Source organism: Thunnus thynnus, chromosome 4, assembly GCF_963924715.1.
Source record: "Thunnus thynnus chromosome 4, fThuThy2.1, whole genome shotgun sequence".
Lineage (NCBI taxonomy): Eukaryota > Metazoa > Chordata > Actinopteri > Scombriformes > Scombridae > Thunnus > Thunnus thynnus.
This window is the reverse complement of record NC_089520.1, coordinates 21844029-21862905: the sequence shown is the minus strand read 5'-3', so window position 1 is coordinate 21862905 and position 18877 is coordinate 21844029. Positions and strand designations below refer to the sequence as shown.

The following is an 18877-nucleotide window of genomic DNA, read 5'->3' as shown; positions in this document are numbered from 1 at the left end:
GGCACCAATGAGCTTCAACGATTAGTCGATTAATCAATGGGCAGAATATGAATCGTATAATATTTTGATAATCGATTAGTCACTGTAGTCATTTAAGCAAAAATGCTTAAAAAAAAATGCTGGTTGTAGCTCCTTAAATGTGATGATTTCATGCTTTTCTTTGTCATACATGATAGTAAAATGAATATCTTTGGGTTTTGGACTGTTGGTCAAACAAAACAAGACGTCACCTTTGACTCTGGAAAATGATAATGGTCGTTCTCACTATTTTCTGCCATTTTATTGATCAAGAAGGAAAAAAATAATTGGCAGATTAATCAATAATGAAAATAATCGTTAGTTGCAGCCCTCGTTGTAACAGTCATTATTCCAAGCTGAAGTAAAATCTATGAGCAGTTTAGTAGTGAGGAAGTATAAGCAGTATCTGACACTGCACCTTTATGACTTAGATTTCAAACCTTACTTTAATTCATAAAGCTCATTCTATATCATGGTGTCTTAGACAGACAATAAAGAATTGTACATGGATCAATCAGCATACTGGTTTGTTTAGACTTGTTTAGACTGCTCACATTCAATTACTGAAAGAAAATCACTACCAGTATACTGAACCTTAGTCTAGAGCCTTCACCCTTCAAAATAGAGTGTTGGGGGATTTTATACAGGAAGTGTTTTGAATATGACCCAACAATGTCTCTATCTGGTGGAACTTTGGAGAACTGCATACATTTTCATTTCTCAAGTGACTTTTCAGTGCAGCATTTCAGTTTATTTCAAATTTGTGAGCATGGGAAATACTGCAACCCTAAACCTATTCCCATTAAATCCTGTACATAGTGTGCTGTAGAAGGGAGAAAGCTATGTCAGACTTGAAGTCAGACTATACCCATAGACTATGGCCGGGGATTGTGTTGGGATCACCCAGGAGGATCTAGGGAGAAGGGCTTCAAAGCTACTTTGCAGAATATTGCACTGCTACGACATGGACACAGATACAGAAGTATTCTGAAACAATGTTTTACATTTACAAAACTATGGGATTCAAGGAGTGAGGACTGTTGAGCAAACATACAAGACTGGTCTGTAACATGATTAGGTTGGTACAGTATAAATACTGTGCAGTCAAGTAGTAGCAGAACAGTGACACTTTTTATTGTTTTGGCTCTGTATTCCAGCACATTGTATTTGAAAAGAAACAATGACTATGAAGTAAGTAGTCCTTGAATTGAGATTGTTTTGTCAACTGCTGTTTCCAAGGTCAAAAAGTAACTATCAAACTCAACTTTTGGACAAGAAGCCCTAGAAGTGCTCAGAATCATGGGAAGTTTAAACATCTACAGACCATGACAACTGAGCAAACTTAATTTGTTGATGAAGACCGTGTGATGTGGTGGAAAGCTCCAGAACATGCTTTTAAGTGCACCTTGAGTTGAGATTGTTTTGTCAAATGACTATGAGGGATAAATGTTAACTTTAAGCTTCCATTTGAAAGTGTCATTATTCATATCAGAGGAACAATGCCGTAATCATATCCTGTTTTTTTAGACATAGTCCCCCAAATTTAGGTAGGCAGTGTAACCTATATGAATTCATCATATTTAATACTTAGTTACAAATTCTTTGCAGTCAATGCTAAGGGGGATTTGCTTTAAGTTGGGTCTCAGCTGGAAGTCAGGTTAGGTGACTGACTTCAAAGGTCAAGAACATTTCACTTTTTTTTGGCCCTTAAAAACCTTTGGCCCAGTAATGAGCTTCACTGGCCTAAACATGGATGAATTATGTATTTTTAAAAAAGGATTACAAGTTCTACACTGTTCACGAAAAAAGTATGCGAACACCCTCAATACTTTATTAAATGGATTAAATGACTACGTGTAATCTGTAATGGTTTGCTTGCAATGACAAACACACCAAGAATTATCGCCAAATTCTTCAGCTCTGTGGGCCATTACAGCCACTTTTAGGTCAATGTTTTGTTACAGAAGCCCGCAAATTTTCTGTTTGGTTCAGTCTTGCAGCTCTTGTCGATCCCATTTCTAGCAGCAGCAGCGAGCAGCTGTTTTCAGCAAAACAAAAAGAACCACATCACGGACAAACAAAGTAAGCAACTATAGCTAGTGAAAAACAGTCAAACAGCTTTTTCAAGACCCCGGAGATGATGTCAAGACTATGGCATAACAATTTTTGTCTGAGAAATGTATATATCCATGTTGTGGACTCACAGTTTGGTTTGAGGTTTGAAGTTTAAAGCCTTGAGTTTGGCATTTTGACCGTCGCCATCTTGGATTTTTGGAGCCAGAACCAACGACCATATTTGGACGTGAGGGTGGCGCTGACTGTAGCGCTAGCTGCTAGCTTGGTGAAGAAGACTTGAAACTAGCGATTGATGCCATAAACTCATTAGGAAAGTGTTAGTAAATCAAGTGAGAAGCAGGGTCATTTTCCCAGAGCCTTCCATACAATCGGACTCTTTAGAGCCAGTGGAGTCGCCCCCTGCTGGCCACCAGAGAGAATGCAGGTTTAAGTCAGCAGGTCTCAGACCCGGACATAGATGTATTACAAGAGTTCTTACAATACATCCATGGACCGGAGTTGCCCGCTTGGCTTAAGCAAGTATATCTCGGACCTTAAGAGTTTGCAGTTTCGTCCAGTTTCCAACAACAGCTGAATCCCGTTAGTTGGCGTTAGAAGGGATTACAACGGTAACGTTAAAATGTAGCATAATAGTAACGTTACTATCATTTAGGCGTACGTACCGCTGATCGCTGGCATTTAGATATAGCGTCACAATGTTTACATCGTTACGTTTATACATGTCGACATTTATTTTTGAATTGTTAACCGGATATCCTGTGTCGCCCAACTCCTCGTGATAGTTTGTTGTCGACACTGCTGGTAGCTGCGTCCCCGCTGCACAGGACACCGGCACGTAATGGCTTTTCTAATGAGATTATGCATGTTAGTCGTCAATGTGTTGTGCTTACCCCTTCATGTGCTCGAAGCCGTCGGCCTGTACAAAATATACAAACGCGTCTTCCCACTATGTGTGTATCGGATATCTGTTAACTACAATAAGAAAATGTACGATAAGAAGAGGGAGCTGTTTCTGACTCTCCCAGAGTTCAACAAGGCCGGTGGCCAGATGACGATTTTGGAAATTGGTTGCGGCTCTGGCACAAATTTTGGGTTTTATCCACCCGGTTGTAAGGTGATCTGCACAGACCCGAACCCTCATTTCCAGAAATATCTGAAGAAAAGCATGGGCGAAAATGACCACCTCACATATGAGAGGTTTGTGGTGGCATCGGGAGAGGACATGGGGTCGGTTGAGGACGAATCGGTAGACGTTGTGGTCTGCACCCTGGTGCTCTGCTCTGTCAACAACATACCGCAAACTCTGCGGGAGGCGCACCGCATACTGAGGCCAGTAAGTCGTCTGTAACTACTGAGAGAAATTCAGTGAAAACGCTACTAAACTGCAAACATACCTTATAAAAATGCAGATTTACCACCACAAAAATACATTTTTTACACCGCAGTCTGCTTAGATAACACTGTTCTTATAATGGCTTCATTGGACTGCAACTTCTGGGTTAATGTTTAACCATTCACTGTAGTATTGCATGTAGTATTGCACTTTACTGGAGTAGGAGATTAGGTGTGTGTGTTTGTGTAAATATAAAACCGAAAACATGGAATGAAAATCCATGAATATGGAATTGATGTCCAAGATATATATCGGACAATAAGAATCAAGAAATTCCAGTATAGAGATGTGAACGATATTTTTATGGTATTTTTAAAGACTTTCGCCATTATAGTTTGTCCACCAGTGAGGACAAACTATAATTGATAACATGTGTTCATATCTTGTTTTGAATTAAAGACATTTATCATTTATCTTTGTTTATGTTATGTATTTACGTATATTATCATTTTTTTAAAACTCAAATATTTGTATTGGAATAAACGTCCAGAATGTGCCAAAAGATGATGCCAGTGTGGCTTATCATCAGGTTTGAGTACAATCAGAATGTTTCATTCCATGATACTCAGGACTTTCATTCACCATGATCAAGTTTTATTCATTATTGTCAAACCTTCAGAAAAGTAGCCTATGGAAACCCAGAAAACTAACAAATATGCACCAGGTGCAATTGATACATTTTGAAATCTGCGTGGACAAATACACATAACAAATATTGGCTTTGCAGGGTGGCGCCTTCTATTTCATAGAGCACGTTGTTGCAGACCCCTCCTCTTGGGCGTACTTCTTCCAGCATGTCCTCCAGCCGGCGTGGTACTACTTTGGCGACGGATGCGAGGTCACCCGGGCAACATGGAAACATCTGGAGGCAGCTGGATTCTCTGACCTCAAACTAAGACACATCGAAGCGCCGCTCTTCTTCGTGATCAAACCGCACATCATAGGGTATGCTGTGAAATAGATTGTGTCCTGGTTGGCTTTGTAGTAATCTCGCCTCACAGGGTGTGTAAACACGCCAAGCACAAAATGCCTCTCCTCCTCTCTTGTCTGATATGATTGATCACCAGTAATCCAGATAACACTAGGCAATTTGGCTTTTTTATTTTTGTATTAAAAAGAAACTGCTCGTGTTTTTTTTAAAGACAATTAATGCGTTGAATGAAAATTTTACATAACACACAATAAACACTAATTTTGTATACCGTTTAAGTGCCAAATATAGTCAATCTTGATGTCTGTTTGATTTTATATCCCACAGTCCTCATCTCCAAGTTGCTTGCTGATGAATTAATATAACACTACCATAGAGAACTAATGTATGTTAGTGTTTATCTGTCTGCTACTCGGTGTGGCCCGTTTGTATCTTCCACATGTCAACTGTAACATTAAAAATAAAATAAAATAAATTGCTGTGATTATGCTGATTGTGTTGTGTCTTAATAATGATTGAAGAATTTAACCTGTTACAGGAGTCTTTTCTCTTATGAAACAAGGAATGAGATGAGATGGGCAGGAAAAGGAAACTGATTTTGGGGGGATTTTTGTGTTGATTTGGTACTTTTCTTTCCCCCTTTGATGTGGACCATCAGTCCATTTGCGCCATCGTGTGTTCAAAGTGCAACATGGGCATCGTCACCCAGGTATTAGTGTGTAATCTTTTGATCTTCTCAAGTCTCCTGTCTAGATAAGCTCAGTCCAACATGAAGTCTTGTCTCATGAAATTATGCAGATTCCTTTGCAAACTCTTGACTTTGCCCTTACATCTCGTGGGGATCATAGGCTTTTACGGTATGTACAAACGTTTTTTTCCGCTGCTTGCCTACAATATAACCTTTTCGTACAACGACAAAATGCACAAAATGAAGAGAGAGCTTTTCCGAAACATGTGCAAGTTTGCAAACACCGACGGCACACTTCGCCTGCTGGAGATCGGCTGCGGCAGCGGGGCGAACTTCCAGTTCTACCCGTACGGCTGCACGGTGGTCTGCACTGACCCCAACCCGCACTTCGAGAAGTACCTCCGGATGAGCATGGAGGCAAACAAGCATCTGACTTATGATGAGTTTATAGTTGTCTCAGGGGAGGACATGAAGGAAGTAAAGGACGAGTCTGTGGACGTTGTTGTCTGCACCTTGGTGCTCTGTTCGGTCAACAGTGTTCACCAGGTGCTGCAGGAGGTCCGACGGATCCTCAAAACAGTGAGTCTAAGTGCGGCCTTCATGTGCTGTAGGAAATATTTGATTTATGACTCCACGCACATGAATGATAAAGTGGTGGGCTATATGAGAATGGCTGGATTAACCTGTTTGGGGTCTCCTGGGTACTAAACATCTTTATTTATAGCCTATTTAATAAACCCAACCTCCCTCACTTCCCTTTTATTATTTAACATTAAGCTTTATGTATTCAGGAAATCTCATTGAGATCAGGATCTCTTTTGCAAGAGAGACCTGAGAACAGGTTACACATACACAGGATCACAATAAGACGGTTCATTCACATCACAATCCCAAAACAATCATGGTACACACTAACAGACACACTACTTAAAGCAGTCACAAACAAAATGAATGTCAGCTTGTAAAACTAAAAAAAAAGTCCCTCAGAGGAACAAGTGTCTTAACTTCAAACTGTATGTATTCTGTTGCCTCCAAGTTCCCACTAAGTACAAAAGTGAAGTACCATAAGGCCCCAGGTTTTGTGTGTGTTAATTAGTTCGTGGAATAGGAATATGCACCATGTGAGCACAATATGGACTAAAATAATAACAATGTTGAAACTAAATTTTAACAAGACAGGACACAAGATTAATGCAGGACCCACCTTAGCTGATATTGCACGTAAGTGGTACAAACCTCCTAACAAACTTACAATTTATCCTGCTTCCAAAAGCCAGTTGACCTGTGGTTAAGCTGGGGGGCTTTTGGGGCCTTGAGGGTCTGGGGCCCCAGGGGCTGGGAGCATGTAAAAGATGTCAAGTAAGATTTAAGGCTACTTGTTGGATTATAGTAAACATTAACTGCACTGTTTCTCTAGTTGTTGATACTGATGACTTGAAATCCAAAAAACATTTCTTGAGCTGTCTGAAAAGTACAGATTAGGGCTGACCTTCACACTGAATTCAAGAGACACACAGTCTGTTGCACACAATATCTTGAAAGCCACTAAACTGGAGAAAGATACATGTTATTCTTCTATTCTGGTGTTTTTCTACATTACACAAATGGGCCTGCGTTGGACTTTGGGATGATGTACAATGTTTGTTTTAATTGACTTGCCAAAATTTAGCATCATTTGAGTGGAACGAGTGCCTCTCCATGACTATCTACATTTATAGCACATATACATGTTACAATAGCTGATAATGCAGTTGTAAGATTGTGAGAGTGGTTAGGCTTTGCAAATGGGCATCATTAGTGTTAAACTTGCGTGGTTAATAGATCAGAGTCTGTAATTTAGCTTTATATAGAGATATTATAGATATATAGATCTCGTCATGTTATAATTACACAAATGCTCATTTCATGAAATGATGATACTGAACAGCATGGACACCAATTTTTCTACTTTTTGTTTGTTTGTTTACATGTCAGTTATCCCTTCCACCTGCTTCAATTTCTGTGTGAGAGTTTTGTCCAGTAACAGCCAGGAAGTAAAGTGAACAGTGTAATAGAACCAGATTTGATTAAAATCATGCAATAATCTGTTTTTATTGTCACTCTCTGGCAGGGTGGAGCCTTCTACTTCATGGAGCATGTTGTGTCAGGTCCATCCTCCTGGACTTATTTCTTCCAGCATGTGCTCGAGCCTCTCTGGTACTATCTTGGAGACGGATGCTCGATAACCAGAGCAACATGGAAAGATCTTGAGGCGGCTGGTTTCTCTGAACTTCACCTAAAACACTTTGAGGCTCCAGAGGTCACTTCAATGATAAGACCACACATCATGGGATATTCCATTAAATGACTGCAGGGGACAATCAGCAGACTTCAAGTTGCCCCTTGTAGGCTCCACAAATATTTTATTTTAACCCGCCCACCTGTAATATATAAAATAGCCAGAAGGCAAATAAAACACTGCATGAGACACAAAACACACAGGTGTATGGGATCTGCTCATCCTTCTATTTATACTTGACAAAAATACTTCAGCCATACTGCATATATTGAGTGAAAATATATTTATTTACTTACAGAATCAGCAACATTTCATACACTGTTTGTTCTTCTTCCCCGCCCCTCCCAAGATGTACATAATAAATATTACCTGGACACTGTGCTTTTTCCCTGATTGTCTAAGTAACTGCCAAGAAACAACCAAATAAACCATACTCATTGTCATCTTTTCTATTACCCTTTATATTCCATTGCACAAAAATAAGGAATGACAATTGTAACATCTCCTTACGGGGAAATAAGGGGAATTGCTGGTTCACAAAATAAACAGGAATTATGTCTGTGTAGTAATCATACAGTCAAAATTCTGAAGATGCTGTTAGAAGATTAAAAAAAAAAAAAAAAAACTCCAACAGCAACATTTGTAGAAACACAAGAAAAAAAAAAAAGGAAAGGGACACATTTAGAAATTGAGATTTAAAGCTCACAATTTCAAACCTCCCATCATTAAAAATGTACACAACTATAAATGTTATAGCATTAGCAAATTTAAAAAAACAGTAGGTGGAAAAATGGCCAATTTCTTTTTTTTATTTATAGATATATTTCACTGCCATCACAAGTCACTTTTATATCAAACAGAGTAAAAAATCTGGAGGATCTCAGCCTGAAATGAAGTGTTCCCGGAAACCCTGTTATGTCCAAAAGGCTGAACTGTGCTGCTGCCATACTACGTCTCAATCTTCCAGCTCTATTCAAACAGGTTATCCTGTTTTAACACAATAAAGGTCCTTTAATGTTTTGAGTTCCTCAATCAGGGTCTTGTTTTGGTTCTCAAGAACAGCTACGCGGTTTTCCAGACATTTAACATATTCCTTTTTCTTCCGCCGACATTCACGGGCTGCCTCTCTGAGGGAGGGGACAAAAGTACAGTCAGTCCAACTGAAAGATTATGCAACCAGTGCACCAGTATACCACAATGTAAACTTTGTCACTATTGTGACATAAAATTACATGATAGTGGATTTTCTCCATATCACCCACCCCTAATTACTCACCTGACAAAAACTACAGTTATAACAATACCATATGTGCAAGTAATAAAAATAATCACTAACAAACACAAACTGTTGCTGGGCTCAACAAAACTCCAACAATGGAGTCACTGCGTCCTGCACTAAATCTTGTTTACCGCAACCTGTTTGTTTCTCATGCAATAGTCCTCCTGTGCATTATTCAAAACTACAGAGAGCTCTGCAAGTTGTGATTCTATGACCTTTAACAAACTAATGAATGACCTCTGAATCTATCAAACAACAGTGTTCTATATTTTGAGCTTTTTAAGTCTGACAAAACAATTCACAACTGTCCAACAAAGGTTTGAACCAGGATATAAATATCAGAAGATATTTATTTCTCAAGTGGGAAGCAGAACATGCATCATTCATCACTATAGAAATTAGAGGAGCATTAATTACAATCAATACATTGTTCTTCTTTTCTGCATCTGTCTGAAAATGATTTCCTCTGTCCACAATGTTTGGGAGACTTTTACTGTCCAAAAGCCAGAAATAAATTGTACATTTACCTGTTTTTTGCAAGCCTGATTTCCCTCTTCATTGTTGGATCATCACTTTTGCCCTGAGATAGTCCCACAGGAGAGGTCATCACTACGGTCTGAGGCAGCGAGCTGGATGTGGGCGCTGTGCGGATCTGGTATGTTTGCACCTCTCCTCCTGCTCCTGAGAGAAACACCACAGTCAAAAGATGACAACAGGAATCATCAAAGCCTGTCTACACAGCGTGCACCACTAGTGAAGTTTAGACAGTAACTATTTCCCCGCATAAAATGAGGACCCTTCAGAAATGTTATTTCACACAAGCACAAGATATTTTTAAGTGAAGATTAACATGTGGTTCCTCTGTTAGTAGCTTAGTAATATCTTCATGTGAGAACGTCTCAATCCTACTTTCTAACCGTCTCAAATCAAATCATACTGTTGGAAGTAAGGCATCTTAAAGCCACTTTCCACCCACAGTACCACTGCTGGAAAAAGACAAGAAGTTGTGCTGATGTAGACTATTTACTACAGGTACCATTGAGCAGATGAAGTATGAAGTCTAGTTTGGAGGCTTACAGACGCAGAGACACTACATGGCAGTTTATTCTTCTTTGCAGCAGGATTTTAACACTCTGGAAATTTCTGCACTTGCACAACACATGTTGGTGTGTTGCAAGATGAAACTGAGCCATAATCAACTTTTTTTGCTGTATGACCTAGTTTGTTTTTCCTTATCAGAGCACTCCAACTGAAATAAATATGGTGATCGTATTTCTGACACAGTGCTATTGTCTGCATGAATGTTTGACACTTCTTGTATCTGCCCGGCCATCAAATTGTGTTCCTACACAAATCCTACACGAAAATGTGAGTATACATAAACAAATTATGATTATTATGATTATTGTTACTATCATTAAGCTTTATTTATTTAGGAAATCTCTTTAAGATCAAGATCTCTTTTAGAAGAGAGACCTGAGAGCAGGTTACATATACACAGGATTACAATAAGATTCTATAATTAACTTAAAAATGTGGGGACATTTTATTAGAATATGCCATGGTTTGCTCACCTTGTACAACAACCTGGTTGCTTGGCACCAGTATCTGCTGTCCGTCAGGGGTCTGGGCATACTGAAGGATGGTGGTGCTTTGCTGGGCTCCACCAGAGTTGGCCATAGTAACAGCCTGCAGTCCCTGCAGTCCCTGAAGGGCTTCGGACCCTGGACTTGCCAGCTGGATTGCGCCATTAGCGGCTATGGTAACTAGAATAATCACAAAGATGGTGTCAGATTTGGGTAAGGCACAAAGTAAAAATCTCATTCCAGCTAGATAGGTTAACATTCTCTCTTTTTTTCAATAGATTTTTAAAAATCACTGACTTTATGGGAACTTGGCCCAGTAGGCACTTTGGCCAATAGCTGGTAAGAAGTTAGGTTTCTGCTGGGCAGCACTGTCTCGTGAGAATACCAACACTAAGGCCGTATTCAGACCAAATCAAGTGGCGTGGTGTACAGCTGCAGGGTTGAGCAGAGGTGTGCTTATTTGTGCTATAGAATGTAACCGCTGTGAAACAATCAGAAAATAATATTTTATTGATCTGACTGACGGGCTTTCTCGCTACCACCACTCCCTCTCTTCATTCACTCTCTAGCTCACTCAACCACAGCTTCTCTCTCTCTCTCTCATCTTTTTTAAAATGAGTTGGGAAGCCGAGAGAAAATTCTAACTTTAGTTTTAACGTTATCAAACAAAGAGAAATGTCCTCCCCTCCTCCTAGTAACATCTTTGTCCTCCCTCATGGCAGAGTGTACAGCTCTGATCAGTCTGATCTCCGGCTGTGATTGGCCACCGCAGCCTTCAGCCGCAGTGACGTCGGGTTGCGTTTCTCCAAAAGTTGACTCTGGCTCAAAATGCCCACAGATGAAACACACTACCCCATTCAAATGAATGGGAGGACCAGCATTTTCGCCACACCGCCTGATTTGGTCTGAATACAATATAAAGCATTCAGTAAGGAATCATTCATAACAATGATTATATACCAAATCAAGGTTAACTTTGCTGAAAACCAGACTGGTGTTTTTTTTCTGTGGTCAACAGATGTGTAACATATAACATGGAATTCTCTATTTCAAATATCAACTGCTTTTTTATGCAAATACTACTGAAGGGAAAAGTTCATACTATACTGGCCGCTGCTGGTCTGGTAGATTGGGGTTGTGGGTACTGTAACACCTGTCACTCCTGTGGATGCCGGACTGTTATCCTTTCCCTCAATGTGTGTCACTTCCTCAGATGAAAGTTCATTTAGGATTTTTCTAAAAGGTGAGAATGGGATTGTCACTTGAAGTACTTTTCATCACACAAAAGTTTTTGTTGTGTCTGTGCCTTTATTTCTTTTTTTACCTGTATGATGGCCGTCTCGCCAGTATCTCTCTGGTCTTTTGCGCTGCACTTCCACTGTCTGATGAGTCCTGTGAATCTTCACTATCTGAACACTGGGCCTTGAAAGTGGGAGGTGGATTAACAAAGTGCATATGAGCAATTGTATAAATGGCAGATTGTCAGTTTATAAAACTAAACTAAGGAGACATATGAAACAGAGTCTATCATTTATAATCAATAATTACAGTGCCAAGAAAAAAAAGGTGGTCTGACCTGTGTATTCTGCACCTGAGGGGACTGAATGACTGAGGACTGTGCAGACTGGATCACTCCTTGAACCTGAAACTGACCCCCTGGCAGCTGGACAACGGTCACAGGAGAACCACCCAGCGACATCTACAAAAATCCAAATACAAATTCGAATCCACAAAATACAGTATATTTGTCATGACAATTGCCTTCCATCGTTATGTTTAATTAAGAAGCAGCTTGAGATTTTACTCATATTCTCACCTCTCAAAACACTCAACACTCAGAGCTGGGTCAAGGGTGAATTTGCACTTTTTCCCCCCACTCACCCCTAGTGATGTCTGGCCATGAATATTATTTCAATTATATGTGGATTTTTGTTTGTGACAGACTTCACTGTTAACAGTTTACTATATCTTTGTTCTACTAAAAAACATCCCCTTAGTTATCCAGTATTAGTAATAGTAATAACACACTTTTTTGCAAAGACAAGTTTCTGTTGAGATTTTTTAATGTCATTTTTCAATTGTTTGAGCAACACAATCATTATTCAATGATTTCCCTTTCCTTTTGTACCATCCAAAATGTTCTAGATGGATATCAGTAAGGATACGTGCAAATATATTTTGGGCAACCTGATCCTTTTAAATGTAATTTAAGAAACTTCATCCAAATTAATACAATCTGGATCTTGTCACAGATATGTATATCTTCATTCACTTGTATTTAGAGCAGTCACATGGAACGTGTTGACATTTTGTTTTTACCAGCACCTGCTTTAAGTCTGTAAAAGTTGAAAACCAAGCTTATAATATGTCATAAACTTAGGCTGTGACTTCAAGTCTTGCCAATACAGACAGTTTGCCATAGTCAATATGAAACTTGGAAACACATCAACAAAGATTAAGTACAGATCCAGTAATCCCTTTCTTATTTCAAAAGTAAGTACATAAACTACTTCAAATGGTACTGTGTGAATGATGTTATACTGTTGAAGGTATGGATTCAGTTCCATTTGTCTAACTTTGCTCATCAGGGCTGACAAAATAAGAGGCATGGGGAAGCCTCTTAATTCATCATTATATACATTTACATGACTGTCCCATTGGAGCTATGTCAAATTTTAAGCTGTATGAAAGAAAGAGTGAACAAAAACAAAAAATGTAACAATGAAGTGCTTTCTGTGAGCCATTTATAGCCATAGTGGGCCAGTTGTATTAGCACCTTAAGAGCTTAAGTGGTGATATATTGCATTGCTTATATAATATTTTAATAGCACAGTGAAACTATTACTAATTACCTGTTGGGCTATCTGTGAGAACTGAGAGGTTGTGATGGTAGTGGGAATGGTCGTAGTCTGTGACTCTGTGCCATTGCTGCCCTGCTGTACTTCTTCCATAGTCACTGGGAATAAATAAATCAATGTTACCGTTTTATAATTGCTCTAGCTAATGTAAAACAACAACTGTAGTGGCGGGGTTGCCTGTCTGCCTGCTGGAGCCTGTATTCCGCTTTGGCCTGTACGCTTCATTTATACAATATTTGTTGATAGAATTAACAACTGTTCACAACCAGTGTGACAATGATCAGAACGCTATCAAATCAGCTTTCTTACTTCACCCAACTGTTTAATCTACCTTGGCGTTATCGCTAAAGTTAAACTGATAAGTTCATGACAACTAAAAATCGACTTCCTCGTTAGTTCATTCGTGTTAGCCAATACAAGTAACCTGGAGTTACGGAACATAGCTAGGCCCGACAGACAGTCAATACTGCTAACTTTTTTTCCCTTGTAATTTAGCTAACTGGTGTTAATTGCACAATTTTATAAAGTGGAGTAACTCCGTCCCAAACAAACGTTTACAGCCGAAGTGTAAAGTTATCCTTTGAATCACAACTGCCAGAATGTTCGATCTCACAAATGTTAGCAATGCTAACGTTAGTTAACTGCAGCTAACGTTCAGTTAAACGGACGTTAACCAATTTAAACCGTTAAAAAACAGCCGTTTAGAAGCTTCGCGCGGTGCAAGTTTGGTTACTCTGGTTGACAGGATGGATGAGCTTTTGTCTCAATGAGCAAATATGTGTAACTCTGTCACTGGCACGCAAGTTACCGCGTCAATAGACGTCAGCGATACGGGGAGCCATTAAGCTAACTACACCTTCCCTTTTCGTAAAACGGCGAGGAGTTGACGGAGCAACAGCCGCCATTACCGCCACAGCAGAGCAGACAGCCAGAGGGGCACAAAATTACCGCTCAGGCAGCCAAAATTTACCTTTCAAAGGCCGCGTAACTGCTCTTGTTCACAGCGTGGACTTCGTGCAATTCGTGTATATACTTTGACACAAGAAATACTTGGAAAAGTTACTTAGCACCAACGGCTAACAGCTAAAAATACAAAGATGTCAGCTAAAAAAAAAATAGCTGACCACTTTTTTTTCCCAAAGGAAGTGGGCGGTGCTGACTGGCAAAGACGCATTACGTAATAGTGTCTTTGAGCTTTGTGATTGGTGAACAGAGTTCAAGCATCTGCTACATTCAAAAGTACAGAGTGGAAAAAGTTACAAGTGATACATTAAACATACACCATTATTTAAGAAAGTAAGGATACCTGCATTATTCCTACAGGATTTCTTCACGAATATTTCACATTTTCGTATTCCTGAGGGACTGTTTTTGTAAAGGCTGTACTTTAGTATTCATTGTATCCTACTTTATACTTAAACACATTTCACTGGGCTTCACACACAAATCATGTGGTTGTTTTATAAAATATCAGTAACAGTAAACAAAGCAGTTGAAATTAACTTTGCCTCAACCAGTTACAGCCTTAAAATGCTGCTTACACATTATTGCATCAGTAATAATAATCAAATAATGTAACACTGACATGACATAATGAGTACTTTCGATGTGTAAAGCACATTTTGCTGCTAAAACCTCTGTACTTCTATATAAGAATAATCGTGAATACAGGACCAATACATGTAGTATTTTCACATTGCTAGATGGATTGAAAAAAGGTTGGGCCTGTAACCCTCTTGGATGTGGTGTCTTGAAACCATACCAGTACAATGTAATCTACAGTATTTTAGGACCATGCTGATGTTTTAACTCATTTACTACATTCATGTCATGCATGGTTAGTGATAATCCTATTCCAAATCCTGATGTAGTGTTTTAAAATTCCAAAGGATGTTTCCCAGCTTCCAGGTAGCCTTTGGATCCCATTAATTTCAGAATAGTATGAAAATAAATCAAATCAAATTTTAAACATTTGAAGCCCTGAAGTTGGGCTGCCTGTCTGAATTAGTTTTACAGTATTACTTTACAAAATGCTGGCCTTTTTGGCAAGCCATACACAGTGGTCTCAGAGCTTCCTCTGGTTCAATACACAAAAGCTTGATTCAGAAATGTCGGCCAAGTTTAATTGAGCCAGCAGAGGAAGTCTTTGATGTTAATTTGAATTTGCCTATTTTGCAAAAAGACAACAAAAAAAGTTGTCCTGATCATTTTCCATCACTGCCAGTTACATAACGATGACAACAAAGAATAATTTGAAATTACAAAACTTAACCCCCTTTTATATCTAAACTGGCTGTTGGCAATGTCAGAATTATGTGCTGTTGAATCTTGGGAAACATCCTGTACAAGACCTCGAACACACCAACCTGAAAATGAAACACTGTGTTGAAACAGACATGTTATATGGCTACAACTGACAAACTTTATCCTGTCACACTATGAGGCATCATCGCTAAACTCATGAATATTAAGACACCTGAAATGATTAAATGCTTTTGTTTATTCCGTATTACTTTTACATAAAGTATAAAACAAAGTACAACAAACCAAAATAGAAAATAAGTGAGAAAAATGGGAAGGAGTGTATCACCTTGATTTCTTAACTATATGAGTTAAAATGTCTCCCTAGCATTAAAGATTCATCAGTGGATCACGCCCTCATGGACCAGTTTAGAATTCACCAAATAATTAATATACAACATATCAAGAGTGCATACACAAAATATCGATAGAACAACTGAAGAGAGATGAATACAGTCTTAAGTACACTACTGGTTAAATTTCATCAGTCTCCTGTTCATAGTTATTACAAAATGTATAAGCATCATGTATATTTCACCAGACTGTACAAGCTTTGAAATTAAATTGCACTGTCATTGGGATTGCATAGTGTTAGAACTCTGACGGAGAAAAAGAGCAGAAACCAAAGGAAGCCCTTGTTGACTTCCCAGCAAAGCAGGTAGATGGTAGATGGTTGTTAGTAATGCCTCTTTCTGCTCATTAGATTTGCAGGGTCTGCCTTAATTACAAGGAAATTCATTTGGACAAACGTCTACATTTTGTGGGTATTATTCACAGATTGCACCAAGGGACCACTTGGTCCATCCCTGTGTTAATATGAGTTTTGTTCCCTGAATATGCAATTTCATACATACGCTGTGTATCACTCTCCCACTTGTGCCTCATGATGAGATGTGTCTCAAGCTGATTTCTTCTTGTGCTCGGCTGAGTCATGCAAACATTCTGCTGCAAAAATTGGACGCAATGTTAAAACTAAGATGCAGTGCTATTTGTCTTTTTTCTAGTTGGACTTAATAACTGGGCGAAACCAAATGTCAAGCGTTATATTTCTTAAGTTATGAACACATTTAATGAAACATGAAATGGGGATAAATAAATCAATCACTCAAATGTTGAGTCCCCGCAGGTCCTGCTGTAGGTACCACCAGTGCAAAGTGCAGTAATTCAATAGGTAATATTCCTCTTTACCTCGAAATGATTAAACATCCCTCTAACTTTGTGTTTGGCATGACTGAATGTTGTAATGGGACAGATCCACGATTGCAAAAGTCTAAAAATGACAAAAAATTATTTACATGTTGACAGTAAGGGTTCATCACTGAAATACAATATAATCCAGTACAAAGAACCTATAAATTATGGCAAGGAGCACAAGAAAAGCACAAAATTGCAGGAAACCAAATACAATTTGCAAATACATGTTGATGCAAATTTTTTCTAATTTTTTTTCTATTTTCTTACAAGTACTTTGCCAATCAAGGGTGTTTCAGATGTGGCTCAGCTTTGCCACCGCATCCACAAGTGCTTATAAATCCAGTGACTGAACACAGAACATAATCCAGATACATGATGACTTGCCGCTATGGACTACAGACTTACCAACAACAACTTTGTTGGAATTTAAAGTAATTTTTTTTTTTTTTACAAAGTTCCACAAAGACAAAATACATTTAAAATCAACTTTGAGTGTGGAGAGGAAAAAGGAAAGGGCCAACTCTCAAACACTTGCTCTATTACGCAGTACAGAACTGAGAGGGGATTTAACTGTGCAATACAAAGTACAATGGCAATAAAAATTAGATGAACAGTCATGGACCTTGTTTTTTTTTTTAAACATTTTTACAAAATAACCTGGTAGCCTGAAAACAGTCATGATATTGGTTTTAGTCTTCTCCTCACACATTTTTTAAATGTTTTTATGGCCTTCGGGAAACGTTCCTGGCATTAACTCCTCAAACGAGATTCCTCAGAATAAAATATAATCCTGAAACGTTAGTTATAATGCCTCACTGTTATAATAAAATAGACTTTTTTTTGAGAAAGTGCAACATTATATCTATCCTGATTAACAATGATTAATAGTTATTCATCTTTACCCTCCATTATACAACTAATATTCCACTTCAAATGTACTGTCAAAGCTGTTAAATCTTATATACAATCCTCTCTCTGCTACTGTTATCATCTCCCAGCTTGGTTAACTCTTCATAAACCATCAACTGAGAGAGATGAATCAAGCATTTATACATTTATACAATTAAAAATATCTATACAGTAACATACAGTATCTAAAATACAAAGAGGCCTTTGTAGGTACAGTACAGAATATGGCCTCTTTCCTCTTTTATTTTGATCCCTTTGGATATCTGTCTGTCAGGATTTCCACTACTAATCAAAGCCAAAGGAAAATAAACAGCCATTAACAACAGATTAATTAAAATTTAAGATAGGAATGTATGGCTGAAGTTTTATAAGGCAGGAAATACAGTATATTAGGGCAACAAAGTTGTGAAAATCTATTTGGCTTCAATATCATGGGACAATATAAGCTATCTAAATAATGCACACAGACTGAGACTCACTACTAGTTTCACGCTTCGCTGTCTCATGCCCTCTATTTTTTTTTTTTTATCCATGTTTGTGAGAAATGACAAGGGCTCGGCACATGCATTTGTGTGCGTCTGTTTGAAAGCTGCATGTAAAAAATATTTCAAGTTGTTGATTTAAGTGTAGTAGCTCTTGGAATCAGTGTAGACACAAAAGGGAAAATAGGTTTGTGGTAAGTACATAATAAGAAAATGTATTTTCACAGACATTAATATAGAATTGATTTCAAAAGTGGTCCTGTTTTATGTGTCGCTTCGCCCTTTCCCCAAAAAGTGCAACAAGGACTTTTTTTTTTTCTTTGCTGTTTGCAGCAGAACCATCCTGGCAGGTCCCATTTGCAAAAATCTATCTATAAAACACAGTGAACAGCTCCAGAACATGGCAGGTCCAGTCACAGACATGCAGTGGCCAAGATATGCTGGTGTCACACAGGGCTGGGCGGCAGTACATGCTTTTTGCCTTGCACCATTTGCTAAGCCAGTAGCAGAATAGAGAGCCGGGATGATGGTGCAAAAGCATCCAGACTGTGGATAATGGCATAACAAGCCCAGACCACCACAGCCCCTCACATATTGTAAGCAACATAGATGGGATCCAGCTGGTCAGCGAGGAAAGAGTCCCGAAGATGCATGCGTTGCTTCTCTCCCCTGGAGTTGATGGGTATAACGCCGGGGTCCACAATGACCACCACACCCACAATGAGGTGGTGCTCCTCCAGTACTACGTTGGTTATCAGAGGCACCAGGTCCAGTGCATCCTGCTCTGAACCACACAACTCCGACACCACCACCAGCAGGTTGGTCCACGTAAACACAGCACTGCAAGGGTCAAGAATAAGGTATGACATTTAACCAAAAATCAA

At 38.9% G+C, this 18877-nt stretch overlaps 5 protein-coding genes across 7 annotated transcripts in view; 2 read left to right on the top strand and 3 right to left on the bottom strand.

Annotated features, from left to right (window-relative positions):
* Positions 1-2677, bottom strand: part of scn8ab (sodium channel, voltage gated, type VIII, alpha subunit b) — a 55746-nt gene extending 53069 nt beyond the window's left edge. The window contains exon 1 of the mRNA XM_067587542.1: positions 2223-2677. The gene's annotated coding sequence lies outside the window, so the exon portion shown is untranslated. The remainder of the gene's footprint in view (positions 1-2222) is intronic.
* Positions 2678-2848: 171 nt separating this feature from the next.
* On the top strand, positions 2849-4911 carry LOC137181677 (thiol S-methyltransferase TMT1A-like). The gene is made up of 2 exons (XM_067587547.1): positions 2849-3427; positions 4215-4911. Exons 1-2 carry the CDS (start codon positions 2933-2935, stop codon positions 4446-4448), a joined length of 729 nt encoding a protein of 242 aa, XP_067443648.1. The 5' UTR covers positions 2849-2932; the 3' UTR covers positions 4449-4911.
* A 118-nt stretch (positions 4912-5029) lies between these two features.
* On the top strand, positions 5030-7765 carry LOC137181676 (thiol S-methyltransferase TMT1A-like). Its single transcript, XM_067587546.1, has 2 exons — positions 5030-5685; positions 7217-7765. The coding sequence occupies exons 1-2, from the start codon at positions 5188-5190 to the stop codon at positions 7451-7453; spliced, it is 735 nt and encodes a 244-aa protein (XP_067443647.1). The 5' UTR covers positions 5030-5187; the 3' UTR covers positions 7454-7765.
* atf1 (activating transcription factor 1) lies at positions 7653-14255 on the bottom strand. Of its 3 annotated transcripts, none has more exons than XM_067587543.1 (8): positions 14078-14255; positions 13102-13205; positions 11826-11948; positions 11574-11671; positions 11352-11485; positions 10238-10429; positions 9191-9344; positions 7653-8511 (listed from the first exon to the last, which is right to left on the bottom strand). In XM_067587543.1, the coding sequence occupies exons 2-8, from the start codon at positions 13198-13200 to the stop codon at positions 8367-8369; spliced, it is 945 nt and encodes a 314-aa protein (XP_067443644.1). In that variant the 5' UTR covers positions 13201-13205; positions 14078-14255; the 3' UTR covers positions 7653-8366. The 3 variants fall into 3 exon arrangements, with proteins under 3 accessions (XP_067443644.1, XP_067443645.1, XP_067443646.1); XM_067587544.1 differs by lacking the exon at positions 14078-14255 and adding an exon at positions 13916-13988; XM_067587545.1 differs by lacking the exon at positions 13102-13205.
* A 1334-nt stretch (positions 14256-15589) lies between these two features.
* dip2bb (disco-interacting protein 2 homolog Bb) overlaps positions 15590-18877 on the bottom strand; it is a 40218-nt gene continuing 36930 nt past the window's right edge. The window contains exon 38 of the mRNA XM_067587536.1: positions 15590-18833. Coding sequence (XP_067443637.1) covers positions 18581-18833 — 253 coding nt within the window. The 3' untranslated portion in view covers positions 15590-18580. The remainder of the gene's footprint in view (positions 18834-18877) is intronic.